The following is a 16,960-nucleotide window of genomic DNA, read 5'->3' as shown; positions in this document are numbered from 1 at the left end:
TTTCAAGTACAGCATAGTGTAGAATTCTTTATACTGTAAAGAGAAGAAAGAAGGAAGTATTAAGGTGTAGGCCAAGTACTAAGCCTTCATGAAATGGTGAAATCCTGGAATAGAGAAGGGAATGCAAAATCTCTCTTTGATTATGTAGATAAAACAAAAATAACTGAAGTTTTTGGTACAAATAACAATTATAGCAGAGCAATTAAAAAAAAATCATGGGACATAATGTATTTTGTATGTTTTACAGGAAATTAGGAAAAAGAAGGTTACATAAAGAGTACTATCAATGTTTTACAAATACCAGCAAATGTCGTATGGAAATCTTGACCTGGACTATCAACCAGCTACCGAAGTTGGAAGTAATAGTATGCACAATAAATTTTTTGAAAAGCAAATGATCAGGAAAAGGAATTATTATAGAGTATAGTTTTTTGGGGGGGTTTTTTTGGTTGTTTTTGTTTTTTGTTTTTTAACAGTGTAATAGCCAGTGTCTGTGAATGACAAATATAGTTCACTGGACTGATGAAGTTTAGATAAGATAAGACTGTATTAATCTTACCAAACTTAGATCCAGATCTGGTTTTGGCATCTGACAATCTGATGCTGCTTTTATGGGGCCATTTAAATTTAAATTTTAATTAGGACTACCTGCCTAGTGTTAATACAGATGTGATTAAACTAAGATAAATTTACTTATGTAACTGTAATGCATCTGCGAGTAGTGTTTTAAACAGCGTATTTAATTAGTAATAGGTATATAGTTACAATTTTTCTTGAGAATGTTATTTTCTAGAGTAATTGATTTAACAACTCAATGAAAGCAGTGACTTAAATCTGATGGGAAAATAAAAATGTGAGTTAGATTTAAGGGTTTATGCATATTCAATGTCTCCTCTCACACATCTATCTGTAATACCTTGAATATTCTTGTAATGTTTCAAAATATCAGTACATTTCTCCTGAACTAGGCATCTCTTAAATGACCAGCTCCACTGACCTATTTGGAATATGAAATGAAGTCAGTAAGGACTGTTTCAAGATATCTCTGTTTCTCATTGTTTGAAATGCTTTATTAAACTTAGCATTAGTTCAGATTCATCAGTAACTTCTTGAGACCAAAAGAAAAATTAAAAATATATCCACACTCTCATCCCTATCCACCTTTCCTTGGGATTAAATTTACCATGATGCTGTCTTATCATGGGAATAACTATTGTTTTTTTTGTGTGTGTTTGTTTTTTGATCATTAAAATAGTCCTTTAACAAGAAAATGTCAATTCAGTTCTTAATTCTGCTTCATACACCTCCCATCTTAGCTGACATTTAGCACTTTTAGGGTTGGCAAACGCTGTTATTCACTTCTTTATGGTATATTTGTTTTTGCCCAAGTATACAACTTTTGGAGTCAAATATACTGTAGAATATTCATGAGGAGAAAATGCAGACACATTAAACATAGACATTCTTCACAGCTCTTGCCAATCTACATTTTATAGCGATTAAAGTTAGAAACAATGTGTTTTTATATGACCTTCAAAAGTAGGCAAAATGGACTAAGCATCACTCTTTTAGATTGTGTTGCACTTTGTTGCATCTATAATGCAAATTGTACTCTAAGGTGTATTTGTGCTAATTGTGCACTGAGATATATAAAAATGAGTAATTAATGTTATTTTAAAGTTTTTTTGGTTAAAACATAGGGTACTTTAAGAAGACATATATAAGCTGTAACAAAATGATTCTTCTTAACAAGACAAAGCATCACCTAAAATCAATTCTCAATTACTTCTTTGATTGTTGTTATTAATGCAAAGAACATGAGGATTAGAGATTTGTCCTTAAAAACAAAACAGTGAAATAAAAGAATTTTAAATGCACACATAAGAAACAAACAAAAAAAAGAAAGAAAAAAAGAAGAAAAAAAGCTGTTCCAAATTCTGCGAATAAAATGTGTTGTTTTAGCACATATTTAGAATATATGTTGTTTAGCACATTTATCACAGCCTTGCTTGGACATTCTTTGGTGGAATACAGGGATCATTCTAGTTTTCTTATACAACACTTAATACAGATTATCATTTCAGTCCAGAATTGGCCAAACAAATGATATAAAATGTAAAAAATGTACATCTACAAAAGAAAAGCATGAGAAAAATCTAATTTGATGTATTTCCATTCTGAGATGACAGGCTTGTCTACAGGAAACTAATTGAAATAGGCCTTTGCAACATCAAGCTGAATAGGGGCTGAAGAAAATTTCTTAATTTAGCCCACTTCTTTAATGAATGTGAGGCTGAAACAACAGGTATAGGCTTTATATTGTTTCTTTGCTTTTGTTTGCTTACTGTAAGAATTCAATTTGTCCTATCAATATGCAGCCATCTACTGGAGATTTTAGGCCAAGTTACCAGAACATAAGGGCACAGCAGTGCCAATTCTCTACATTCTGTCTGCATCTAACATAGGACTACATTAATATTGGAAGAAAACATGCATACTGGCTTATGGAAGAAGCCTTTGGTGTATGAAATTCAATTAGTCTCATGGTTTATGGTAGCTTCTGAATTTTCTGAAGTAGAAGCTGTAACAGTCTAATGAAGCAAAAACATCTTGATCTAGCTCTCTGAACATCCAATAAAGACCTTGGCTTAAGAAATAACTTCGATCATTGCTCATGTGATGCACTGTAAAAAAAGGAAACCACCTTTCTTAGCTGATTATTAGAAGCTGATGTAGCAACAAGAGCATCTACCTTCTCCATATAGAATAAGATACAGTAATATGCAAAGATGTAAATCTGGGGATGAAGTAATATATTTGATATATTTCACAGTCTGTGGAACCTGAGAATCCTTCAGATATCTCATGGTTGCTATGTTTGTAGAAGACTACGAAAAATCCTTTTGATATATATTACTTTCCCAAGAATGTGTAAAAAAATTATTAATATTAATTTATATCTTAGCACTTTAAAATACTAAAAGAAACAAACAAAAATCTTGGTCAGCAAGGAATGATTGTAAGTTTTATTTATACAAATAACAATGATTTTTATCTCCTTTGGGTAATGACTCAAGTTAATGTCAACTCATAATCTAAAAATGCACTGCACATGGGTGTTTTTCATTTCTGCTTTTTGCTTCTTCTCAGGAAGCAAAATAATTTCTTTCCTTATCTTGTGTTACTTGTTGTGCTTGCATTTTACTTTGCTCTTGCTTCATGTTTCTTGAACTCATAAAAAATTTTGAAATTTGCCATTTTCCTTTTCACTTTTCTGTTAAATAACATATACGGGACTTGAAAACTAGCAATATGACAGAGTGAGAAAATTAAATGTGTGACATGTCTCATTAAAACTTAGTGTCAAATCTTGCTTTACTGAAAAGAGTTGCTTTAAATGTTACCTTAAGGATAAATTGAAAAAAGTTAATCTGTTTGGTGAGTAAAGCTGGTTTACAGCCAATATAGTTAAATCTGGAAACTAAGAGACCATGCAAAGGACATAAGAGTGAGCTAGGTAACTATGAAGGTCTTTTTGAATAATTGCAGCTAACACTAAGCAACTGCATCATTTAATAGCTCAGTTCACGGAGCTTAAAATAAATACCCCCATTGTGGGAATTCTGTGCCAATTATTCTCTGCAGATCAAATCTGCCCACTGTCAGAATATTTTAGAGAGACTATTATTATTCTAGGAAGTATTCAGTAATATTATAATTTGTGCAGCAGAAAACTTGAAGTGAAATTGTGAACAATTCCAAAGGTGTGTTTTGTCAACATATGGCTAATACGATTACTTAGAAAATAATTAAAAGGTAACATTATGGCCCTGAAATTGGTCAATGAAGGGAAATCCAGAACTTGTTTTAATAAAATCTAAAAGGTTGATTAATTCTGGAACATTCTGAGGTTCTACTGTTATTGCAATATATGGATGAAATGGAAATGTTGGCAAATATTTTGCAGACTGAAATAGGAAAAATATATTGTAGAATATATAAAATATTCTTTAAAAGATATTATTCTAAAGTAGGAGAGTAAAAGCATGTTTAGTAAGGTGATAACGGAGTATTCTTGTAATTTCACAAAGGCTGCCCAAATTTAATCTCTGTTGGAAAATTTCCTAAACAGTATGGTATATTAAAACCAAGTAGAAAAAATGACCTGAACTGTATTAACAACTACAGAATTCAATGTAGAGATTAATCTATAGTTTTTTTAATACAGTCATATTCCAGATGTTCAGTCATATTCCAGGTATTTAGATATCTCTAGATATCTAAATACCGATCGCTGAAAATTTATAGAGATTTCTGCATTTCAAATACAAATATGGGATACGGATTTTATTCTTTATCTGGCATAGTCATAAATCATTACCTGTACCATTAGTATTTTATATCATAAAATGTCTCTAACTAACTTGATCTGCTCTTTTTTTTTTTTTTTACACTAGAAGCTCTTGGCTGTTGGAATAAAAATAGGGTTAAAACTTTGTATGGTATTAGAAGGAAAGCTCAAAAACATGCAATTTGGAGATTTCAGACTTGGCTGGCAATCATAGGGGAAAAAAAAGTCTCTCTTGTAATTGGCAAGTTTGATCTGAATCACTGCAAGATAATTAACATAAAATTCCCACACTATAATTTTCAAGTCATTTTTAAAGGAGAATTACTATGTTGTTCATTTAACATCTTCTGAGGAATTGTTTACAAATATCAAAAGATACTGAGTAAATTTGATTCTGGCACCTTTTCATTAAACATTTTTGTATATACCTTGTATTTTTGTACATAGCTTAATGAACAAGGTAATATATCTGAATTGACTATGTTATTTATTGTAACTGAAACTTTAAAAAATTACAGGTTTTTTAAGTTATTTTTCTCTGTCTTGGATTGATACCTCAATTTCTTTTTGAAGTTGTAGTGGAAATGCTAAGTCATGGTCTGAACCAGTGATTTAACACCTGGTAGGATGGCAGGGTCAACCCAGGGGAGCTCAGGAGCATGCAATGCACCTGAGTGACTGGAAGGGGTGGAGTCAGGATACACCCCTTTCCATAACACATTTAGATATTGCCACAGGGGGGGAAGTGTATTTTGTTGGTGATTCCTGCCTAGCTGAGGTCTTCTGAAGGTAAATATTTCTTTTCCTTAATGTCTCCGCTCATGGCTGCTACAATCTTCATTTACTACACTTAAAGCCTTTTGTCATCTTGCTATTATTGGTGTACTTTCCATCGCATTATTGCATTACCAAAGTATTCATAGAATGCTCTTAATTCCCTGACCTCGATTATCTTTTAATTAGCAACACCATTTTCATTTTATTTTAATCTTTCTCAATTTAAAAGCCTATTCAATTAGTTTAAGTAGATGACCAAATACACAAAATTGTGTTTCATAGTACTTGCAGTTACTTTATGGTGAAATGGGCTATGTATGTTTAATCTAGCAGATAAACTATACATACTGCTAACAGCTGAAATGGGGAGTTTTTTCTGTGAAGAAACAGTAAAAGAAACAATAAGAAATTCACTGAAATGACAGTTTTCAAAATATCAGTGACAGATACTAAAACAAAACCACAGCTTCACAGCTGATGTTTTGTGCAGTGAAATTGCAAAGCGAAACAGATGTCTCTCAGTTTTTCAGCTTGGCTGATATGAATCACAGATGTCCATTTTCCAAAATATCTATAGGAAACACTTTATACTAAAATTTGCAAAACAAAAGTTTTTTTTTTCCCTTAATACTAGTGTACACTTCCAGAACTTTCCAATCCTGACTGAGACGCTACTCTTAATTTTCTTTTTTCAGACCTGGGTAAAGATCTGGTGTTCAAGGATGCCAAGTGTACAGGGCTATCTGTAGCCATTTTGAATCATCTAACAGTATCTATATTGAATATAGATTGAGTGAAGAAGTGAAAAGCAGAACAAACAAATGAAGTGAGGTGTTCTTTCCTTGCTTATATAGAGAATGCGTTTTTACTGATCTAATTATTTCTGGAAACTGCTTTTAACACAATGTCTCCATTGTTTTGCTTCCTGATCTTCCAAGAGCTTCTGAAATGTTCTGAATTTTAAGTTGTTCTATAATATCTGTGGACTGCTATGTACATACAAAAAAAGAACAATATTGCTTATTTCTTAAAAGTGAAATGAATAACAATCTTTAGAAAATGTAAAGTGCTATAGCTTAAGTCTTCTGAACTATACAGGTTGGTCTTATATGTTGTTAGAAAGCACAACTATTGGCTTTATGTGGAAGTCTCAACATTCAGAAGTCTTAACAGAAATAAATATAATTATTAAATATATATTTTAGAAATGTGTACGCTTGGAATATGAGGGAGGGATGAGGTTAATGATTTTTTAAGTAGCACACAAAGAACATTTTTTGCTTCCAAATTGGCTTTGAAAGAATTTTTTCTATACACAGCAACAGCAGAAGTGAGAAAAAATCATTAGTGTTGATGTTACCTTGAATACTTATCAAACAAATATGGTAAATTATCTTTACCTCCTTGATTGGGTCTAAATATAGTTTTTCAAATGCTTCACTTACTATGGGGAGATTTTCTTCTGTCCTCTGATTTAGTTTTCTTCAGTATGCTGTTTCTGTGTTCCTGATGCGAGATAACGTTCCCAGGCACAAGAATGCATTCTTCAGGACTGCTAGATTACTAAACAAGTTCCAGAAATGTTTTTCTAAATATCACTCTCCCAATGTTTTCATGAAAGATCTGACATTTTTGACTAATACTATTCCTTGGGACTATAGTAGAGAATTTGACAAAAAGGGTGTTGCCGAACACTACTAGATGGCTTCTGAATTTTCAGAGAACAGGTACTGTAGCCTCAGCCTATTATCACATCGCCATTTATCTTGAATTTATAAGAATTTATATTCCCAGACTTAACTTTCTGAAGCATGTGGGAAAATTACAATTTTCCTATTTAAACTTCTTTAACATTATTTTACCCCAGTATTTCATACTTGAGGAGGCATTTTTTTTGTTGTTGTTGTACAGATATCTGAGGAAAAGAATCCTCCTGTAACTGTCCTGCATCACTCTGCCACAGAAACGCTTTATCTGGTGATTATGGGCCACAAGTGACCTCCCAGTAGTAAAACACTATTGAAGATAAAGTGGTACCCTAGGAAGCCCTTAAGAAGAAAGTTCTTAGTATGCTTTTGAGTTACACTAGAATACTTTATAAAGTGGGCCACTGACTGCAAAATACTGCAAAATACAGTCCATGCAAAGAATGTATCCTAAAATGGTGAAAGGTCACAACCGAGATGTGCTGTCTGAGAAGCGGGCAAAGAACTAAAGTTGAAAGGAAAAATCGATTTCCCAGAGGGAGAGTGAGAATGTCTTGAAAACTATGGTTTGAAGTTAGTGAGAAAAGTGGAAGGATTAAAAAAAAGATAGGCTTCACCTGCAAAAATTTCCTCCTACTTGTCATGTTTAATGGAGGTTGGACTAGATGATCTTATAGGTCCTTTCCAACCTTATGAACTTATGAGGTTCTTATTTATTTTTTCAGGGATGAAATGAAGAAAGTTATAATGATTATATAATGTACATTCACTTTAAACATTGCTTATTTTATATATTTTGTAATTTGCCATCTTGGAATATTTATTGTGTTTCTAGAAGTTTATTTTGAAACTGAAAGGAAGTTGGAGAAACTTTATATAGCACATCAAAGTAGTTCAATATCAACTGTTGTTTTCTAAATTTCTTTCATAAATGCTTTGATTCAAGATCTTGCATGAGCTTTTTCTGTTCCACATATTGCTAGTGTCTAGGAATCAGTGTTTGAAAAAGTTTATAGCAGAAAAGTTTGCTGTTTCGCTGGATCTTATCCCACCACTCCTCTATGGATGGTTTCAGCACAAAGGGTGAGGAAAGTCACATTCAAAAACAAAACAGTTTAATATTCTACCCCTGGTAATGACTCGAAACAGGATGGAAAACAGTAGAAGGGTGCCACAGTAAAATAGAAAAAAATCCAGGGTTTCTTTTCAAGGGTGATATTAATATTGTGTTGTTTTTCACGTCCTGAAATACGATCTTGAATTAACAAAAATCAATCGGAGAACTATATAGGATCTTTGTATACGTTAATTGGAATTATACCACGTGTGTTTGGTTAACTAAGAAAGGAATGGATTCTGTCAAAAGTCTTGAACATTCTGATATTTTTGAAATCTGATTTTTAAAAACAGACATTTGCGCTCTAATTTCATGCACTGAAATATGTATCAAAATAGTGCAGAATTAAATAAGAAAGTTTTATAGCTATGTTTTCCTGCATCCATATATTTGTAGTGATACATGAGAATTAATGAATGCAACTCCCTAAATCTCTTTAAACTGGTCATGTTTATCATTTCTGTATGGAAGTACAAGCTTATGAACACAGTTAATCTACACAGGTAACTTCTTGTTTATATGCTACGTGATGTTTCTTGCTGCTGCACGCATAAAATCAAAAGCATTCAAAATATCTTTTGAAATTAATCAAAACTTCTGATTGACATAAACTTTCTGCTGAATCCAAAAATGAAATACGCATTTCATAGTGATGATAGATCTGTAAGCCAGATTCTTTCAGTTAAATATGTATTAAAGGTACTGGTACATAAAGGTAATGAGAGAAATTGTGGTAAGGGTATCCAAAGATCAAATAAGCCAACTACAATACTGTACTGAAAAAAGTAATATGGTAGAATAGGATTCTTTTATATACCGACGTACTGAAATAACCCTGTACTGAAGGTCATTAATAGATTAATTATATTACCTCTATATTACTTGGATAATGGGTACTTAATCAATACTGAATACTTAATACATCTGTAAATTTCCTTTAGGCTATTTACATTTGTAGATGGAATTAAAAAGATAATGATTTCAAATGAAGTAGTCTCTTGTTTAGGGGAAATATGAATAATACAATATGTAAAATTTAAAATTACTATGACATAGAGCCAATTGTTCTGTTTTCCTTAATTGTCATGTACCCTGCCATGTTCTTTCACTGTTTAGCGAACATACAACTAGCACAGCAGGTTGTGAATTTTTAATAGGCTCTCTTCAAGGAAGGAAAAGGTCAGTATTAACATAAAAATCTTCTTTAAGAATTGCGGTGCAAAGGTTTCTTAGCAGAGAACAGGTGTTGCTGCAAAACTAAAATCTGCCACCATAGTCAAGTTAAAAGATTCTTGGAGCTAAGTTAAAAAACAAATGCTTCAGTATAACATGGCTACTACTCAGAAGTGATTGAAAATGATTTTGCTTTATCGGCATGAAGCTGGTTTGATGCATTCAAAATAATTTTATATATAATAATTGTAATTTAAAAAAATCATTACTTTTAAATAATTAAAAAGAAAATCTTTTTTTTTTTTTTTTTTTTTTTTTTGCTTCAGCTTCATTCTGACCAGGATAAAGGAGATGGATCCCTCAAATACATTTTGTCAGGAGATGGGGCTGGTACTCTTTTTATAATTGATGAGAAAACAGGTGACATTCATGCCACTCGGAGAATTGACAGGGAAGAAAAAGCCTTTTACACCCTGCGTGCCCAAGCTATTAACAGAAGAACTCTGAGACCAGTGGAACCTGAATCTGAGTTTGTCATCAAAATCCATGACATCAATGACAATGAACCAACGTTTCCAGAAGAAATTTATACTGCTAGTGTTCCTGAAATGTCAGTAGTGGGTGAGTGCTTTATGCTGCAACACAAATGGCTGCTCTAATTGTTATTTGACAGATATTTTCCCCATCTTCTGATAATCCAGTCTTATCTGGAATTGTTCTTTATGGAATAATTACTTTTTAGTTTGGCTTGCTCAGTCAAATACTAGAATTTCATCCAGAAAGATGTGGTTTGAGGTAATTTCTTCTTAGAACGTTTAAAACAGTAACTTGCAGTCATTTGGAACATAAATAGAAAGTAAATAATGATGGATCCACCTTCCTCTTGAAGAATTATTAGAATAAGATCAGTAAATAAACTTGTTGAATGTTTAACAAATTTTTAATTTCTTTGGAAGTGCTCAGTGATGATAAGCACTACATGGTGAGCTGTTTCGTCTTTCACTCTTCCTGTGGCCAAGAAAGGCTTTGTTTGCTTATGTACTGTTGAACTGCCTGCAGGTAGACTGCCTGCTTGTCGTTCTCATCTTTGCATTCAGTTTCAGGCTGAATGCTTAGCAAGAACTCAACATTAATAAAACTCCTGCCATTCCTTGATATGTATATCTGCCTAAAGACTTCCAAAGTTTTTTGTCCATCATGACTCCACAACTGAGTAACACTGAATTGCAAAAAACAGAACTCAGTTTGCTAAGCATGATCCTGCATTAAGGGTAAGATAAACACTATTCTCTGTCCATTTTATCAAAAATACTGACATGAACCAAACAGAATGGATTTTTATCCACAAAGTTATGACCTGTATCATGCCATATTTTTCCAGTATTTTGGAATTCAGTCTATTATTATTTAGTGTAAAACTATCTTTAGGCTGTGTTTTGAGAGTTTTCAAAATAGTCTTTTCAAAAACAAACAAAATAAAATAAATTCTAAATAAATAAAATAATTTCTAAATATCCAGAAAATGTCTACAGTAGCTTCAGTACTTTTTTTTTCTATTATTACTATTTTAATTATTGCCACTGCATTCAATACTACATCAAATAGTGCTTTTAGATGCTTTATACATACAGGTGTTAGAGTTCTTCTACTTTGGCTAATGCTTAAAGAACAAGAAAATATTTCATTAATGAATGATAATGGCAAAGCTCTACTGCACTGCATGGAAGCATAATTCTAATGATGTTCAATTTTTAAGAAAATATTTGTCTTGTGGTTTGTGATGAAACATGATAAAAACTGAATCATGACTTTTTAATCATTTTACATCATTCAGTGTTTAGTATTCAGAAACAGAAGGAAAGCAAACAAGTGTATTTGATTTTAGCACATAGTATTTAAATTGCCTGCAGTACCTAAGGGAGGTTCACAAGCAAGCTGTAAAGGAGTTCTATCAGGGCAGAGTAATGTCTTTAAATGAAAAAGAGAGTAGATTTAGATTAGACACTTACTCTAGCTGGTGAGGCACTGGACCAAGTTGCCCAGAGAAGCTGTGGATACCCAGTCCATGGAGGTTTTCAAGGCCAGGCTGGATGGGGCTTTCAGCTTCCTGATCTGGTCTGTGATTTCTGTGATTCTATATTTGGCTGCACTGGAATCCCATCAGCCTAGTCCATGTTCAGAAAACAGAAAAGGCTTCCTTATTTATTGTTATAATATAGAAAAAGATGTAATACCAATTTTTTTCATTGGCTTTGCTGATCAGATTTGTACAATCACGCATTTTGAAAAATGTAGTTACATTTAGGAAAAGCATACTTGGAAGAACATTGCTGAATTTTCCTGAGATATATGTCAAGATTTCAGTTCGATTAAAAGAAAAAATGTCTTAGAGCTTCTACTTTCTTTTTCATGTTGACTGTGGGCTAAGAAAGTGTAAGACTTATAGATATAAGGAGTATAGAGATAAATTTCAGGCTAGGGTTGCCTTGTTCATCCTTCTTTTATTGCTCATTAATCATAGTAAAGGCAGGGATAAATGGGCCAACTTCAGGATCTCACATTTATGCCAATAGCCTTGAAGACATCTTGTTCTCCTGAAATTTTTCTGTGGATATCCAGATATTTTCCCCTTCTCTCACTTTTTTCATTTTCTTATACCAAATATCTCCTGGTTTTTACTACAATCTTCTTCCCCTTCTTCACCTCTCTGTATCTTCTTGATCATCAAGACTTCTTTCCAGAACAGTGCATCATTTCTTTTGTTTGATCTTGCTTCTCTGTTAATCTGTAGCCTACATACAGTCTAATCATTCTTCATCCTTATTTCATCGTAAATCTTCAGTGCTAAGAAATATTTTATGAATCTTTTTCACAGAAGCACTTTGCATTTCTAGCTGCCATGCTCCCTAGCAGTTATTTTCTACTTCTGCATTACAGATACATATACACTTCAGTATAATCTCCCACTGGGTTTACATGTGACCTACAGGTTTTGTCTCCAGCAGTTAGCCCGAACTGTGGCTATCTTTCTATCTTTCTCTTCAGACAGCATTTAGAGGTATTACTGCTTGTGTTTCTCCCCAGGCTTTTTGTTCAATCCCTCATTAGTGCTGCTGCAACAACTTCTAGAGCATGATCTTTTCTTCTGCCATAGCATTTCTCATTACCCTTTTTTTTTTAATTAACAAAGATTTTTCTTTACTTATTCAGTGAGATAATTATGAAAATCTTTTGTATTTTACAACTTACAATTTTAAGTTAAATAAGAGATGACAAAGATTTGATTATATTACATATGTAGATACTTTACAAACAATCTTAAAAGGACCATCTTAGAACTAGAAACATTCAGATCTCCTTGTCTCCAGCTTATTATTTTCCAAGTTACAGAAGTGCCATGTAACCAAAGAGTTTGCTTGCATAGGTTTCTCTGAATCTGCAGCCTTTTCCTCTTCTGTTATTGTGCTGAATTAAATACTTCATTACAGGAGAAGAACATATCTATATTTCCTCCTTTTCTACTAGGAAGAGCAGAGATTTCTGCTAATTCAACTTGTTACTTGAATGAATAATGCACTACTGAGGGCACTTGTAGTTAAATAGTGCATAACTCACTTGGGAGTAAGGAAATAAGTTACAAATTAAGCTCTACAGTAGATATTTGTTGTACATACCCTCCTTTCCTCCTCTCCCCCCTTACTCCCTGTTAATTATCTTCAATGATCCTTCTCTAATACTTGTATATCTTCTATATCATAAGTATATGGTGAGGTTAAAATCACTAATACTCGTATGTTGTCTGAAGATGTTTGCAAAGAAACCATTTAAAAGGGCCAAGTGTATTAATTAGTGTTATAGTATCAGACCTTAGGGAAATTCAAACAGTATAATTAAAAATATTCTCAAATATGCCTTCTGACAATTGCAATAATCTGTCAAATGGAAGCTTATTTCTGGCCTAGCACACTGCCAAACTCACCACGTGTGTTGTTTATTGTATAATGAAACTTGAAAGAATATGAGGATGATGTCTTACTTCTGCCTTAGTAACACCATGGTTGGTGCCACATTCTTCATTTTATTATTCTTGGGTCCTTTATGTCTTCCTGTAGAGTTCAGATTAGGTTTTAGATCCTGAAGATCCTCATGTAAAAGACAGTGAGAAAGATTCAGATTAAATGGCATGGGCTAAGTCACACCACAGGTCGTGGTTTGCAAACATGAGTGATCAAAATCAATGCCTTGAGATTTCTGACGTTTTAGACTAATAGTATTGAATTATCAGTGGTCTTCAGTGGCTTCAGTGAACTGATGCAAAACAAGAAATTTAGTTTGACAGTTGATGTGCACAGTATAAACCTAATGAAGATAGTTTTTTTTTAACGTCTTTTGATTCAAATGATATCTGACTGTTTTAAACATGGTATTTGAAGTAAAGATTAAAAGCTTGCTGACCTCCAGTTATCATTATTCCTATTTAAACTTCAATTATCAAAAACAACACAGAAAGTTCTATGTGAATGAATGACTGTCTTGAGTTTATGACAGGAAGTTGTATAAAATGGGAAGATGTGCAAATCTTGACATGGTGTGCTTTTATTTACTTATTTTGTTTTCAACACCATTATATAGTAAACAAAAATGAAATGAAAGAGCTTTACTTACAAATAGTTTTGGAACTATTCCTATAAAGAGGACAGAACTACTGAAATTTAAAACACAAATCATGATAGAGGGGAATATTTTTTTAAATACATTAAAATGGACCACAGTTGAGAAACACAGTTGTGAAAAATGAAAAAATACTGGGCAGAAGATAAATAGCATTGCACTAACCATTCATTATGTATTTTTCACGTGATGGTATGGAGAATAGCTTGTTTATTTTAAAGCTATTAAATGTGCTTGTTATTTTTCAAGATAAATTCTGATTATTTTAATAAAAGATAAATCATACAAATAATTTCCTATTAATGATTACTGCTAATTAGAACATACAAAACAAAGGCAAAAATTAGAACAATAAATAATTTAGTTGCATATAATCGATCCAAAATATTACCTTTCATGAGTCTCCAATACAGAGTTTTCTCATTAAAACATTGTACTGAGTCATGATCATGACTCTTCACTGTTGTTTGTGAATATAAAATGGCATTATCCAAGCAAAATTTAAAATCCTATGTTAGTCTGTGCTTGCGTATCAAAAGTGTTTGCCAGTTTGTGGAGGAAAGAGAAAGGGGTGTATTCTGAAAGCTGTGTAACTAAAAAAAAAAAATGAAATCACACCAAAGAAGCACTTCTCTGTATTTTTTTTTTTTACTTGCAGAACTTGTTACCAAATATTATTTGTTCTTAATTTTTTTTCTTTTTACACAATTCCAGTCTGCTATTTCAGAGTAAGTATTGTTTAGGAGCTAGCATATGTATTAACATAGCAATTTGCTTCATGCTAGGATGGTCTAAACAGTGCATTTCAGATTCAGTCAAATACTCCATATTCAACTACAAGGCCTCTGTATTTTTTTAACAGAAATATTTTCAACAGATTTGAGAGAGTTTAGTGTGGCCTATATGAGCCGCTTGTGAACCAGACATTGGCCAAGTTTTTAAGACAGCTCTCCTAACAGTATTTTATTTATCAAGTGTTCTCATTTTCAGTTTCCGCCCTACTCTGGATGCTTACTAAAGCACTCATTATTTCTTTGGAAAGTATTCAGAGCTTCCTTTTTTTTTCTTTTGTTTTGTTTTTGGTTGTACTTGTGTAGGCTTTCTAATTTTGTTTGAGACTCAGCTCTGTTAAATCAATGACTCATTCTGTTTTAAATTCAATAATAATATAACCAGGAATTTGCCTATTATTGACTTCTTTATGAGATGTGAGTACTTCTAGGGCCTGCTGAAATAAGCATTTCTGTCTTAATCCGGTTGAAGTCTAAACATTTGAGAACTCGTCACTGATTAAACAGTTAGGCACATAATCATAACATTGAAACTGGCCAAACTCTTCATGAGATTAAACAACTGACTTATTGAAAGCAGATTTGTCATCAACTTGTGAATTCTTAAACAGGGGAAGCTTAGATTTTACTTCTATTTGCTTTCCTATGCATGTTAAAATAAATATGTAGTGTAGACCTAGCTATGAGAAGGAGTAAATGGTTCTTCCATGTTGCTTGAATTTACATGTGCTTTATTTGACAATATTGAGCAGTATTTAGCTGAAGGGATCTAACTTAGATAAACAAGATATTTCAAAGACCACATGGGTAGTATTTCTTCTCCTAATATCTGTATTTCTGCTTGGAGGATAGGCAGAACTGATGACCTGTTTAATCATTTTTATTTTATTTTTTTGGTCACATGTCTGTGTGCATTGTTGTATATCACACTGACATAAAAAACAAAAGAGAATAAAAGAAAACAAAAGTTGTTCCAGGGAATTGAATTGTTTTTATTGCAATAGATGTCTACCACTAAGAGAAAGTGAGTATTTAAGTATGAACACATGACAGCAAGGTAGCAGTGATTGAATTCTTATCCTTACTGTTTACCTTTATTAATTGTATCATAATTATGCTTGTGAGATTATGGAAGTTTAGGTCTAATTCATATAGAATGGAGCAGGAAAATGTGAATCTGAAGATGACTATAAGATTATAAACATATTTGAGAAGTCCAACCAGCGTCAACTGAAACTGTTGTTTGGGTTTATTCAAATGGAAGTTAATGTTCTTGGATTTCTGTTTAGTACCATGTGAAACTAAGTGGACTTTTGATGCTTAAGGTACTTCTGTGGTGCAAGTCACAGCTACGGATGCTGATGACCCTTCATATGGTAACAGTGCCAGAATCATTTACAGCATACTTCAAGGACAGCCATATTTCTCTGTGGAACCAGAAACAGGTCAGGAATCTTGTTCTTTCATTTTGAAAATCACAGTTCACCTTAAGAAAAATTTAAAAGCTACCTGAAATGAAATATTTTGCTGTCTACATTGTAATTTAATTCTTATTATAAATGTAAAAACTCATGTTTCGTGTTATTAGTTAAAAATAAGCAGTGTTAAAATGGTACAGTTGAAATGGCTATTACAAATCCTTATACTAAGTAAGAACAATTTTAATAAAGACAAGAAGGAGGATTTGTGTTCTAGAAAATGTTGCTTGAGTTTTGTTTTTAATGGTTTTAGTTAGTCTAATTATGTCCTCTTTCTGCCCACAAACCTTGTCTTGCATAAGTGTCTTGATAAACCTTGTCTTGTGTAAGTGTTTTGAATCATCGTAAACATGAAATGCAAACTTGAAAGAGAGTTATGTAGAATGCAGGGAGTCTTTTTTTTAACAAACAGGAAACTTGTACTGAAGACTATTTATGAAGCTTATGAACATAAATTTGTTCATAAGTGAACTTTGTTTCACTTATTACTTTTATTTTACATTATTTTACTTTTAGTGAAAAAATTTTAGAGATATGTTTCACAGACTAATACAAACAAATGCAGTAGATTGCTGCATATTAAAAAAAAAAAAAAAGGATGATTAATGATTTGTTTCTTCTTTAATTAAGGCATCATCCGGACTGCTTTGCCAAATATGAACAGAGAAAACAGGGAGCAGTACCAAGTGGTTATCCAGGCAAAGGACATGGGAGGCCAGATGGGTGGATTATCAGGGACCACTACTGTGAACATCACTTTGACTGATGTCAACGACAATCCACCTCGATTCCCCCAGAGTAAGCTGCATTTAATTGTTGTCCTGCACTATAAGAGCTTCAAACTAAGGAGTTAAGCAATCACCATCTGGTTTAATTTAGAGAAAATCTAGATTACA

The 16,960-nt window shown here is 32.6% G+C and overlaps 1 protein-coding gene across 3 annotated transcripts in view; it reads left to right on the top strand.

Moving 5' to 3' along the window:
- The window catches only part of CDH10 (cadherin 10), a 50,804-nt gene that overhangs the window by 7,714 nt on the left and 26,130 nt on the right, over positions 1-16,960 (top strand). For all 3 annotated transcript variants that reach the window (XM_065751969.1, XM_065751967.1, XM_065751968.1), the window contains exons 2-4: positions 9,451-9,745; positions 15,912-16,031; positions 16,695-16,862. In XM_065751969.1, the coding sequence (XP_065608041.1) occupies positions 9,451-9,745; positions 15,912-16,031; positions 16,695-16,862 (583 nt within the window). The remainder of the gene's footprint in view (positions 1-9,450; positions 9,746-15,911; positions 16,032-16,694; positions 16,863-16,960) is intronic.

Source organism: Cyrtonyx montezumae, unplaced genomic scaffold, assembly GCF_038088225.1.
Source record: "Cyrtonyx montezumae isolate F1298 unplaced genomic scaffold, pur_monq_1.0 scaffold_8, whole genome shotgun sequence".
Lineage (NCBI taxonomy): Eukaryota > Metazoa > Chordata > Aves > Galliformes > Odontophoridae > Cyrtonyx > Cyrtonyx montezumae.
The sequence above is the reverse complement of the archived record's forward strand: the minus strand, read 5'-3'. Positions and strand labels throughout refer to the sequence as shown.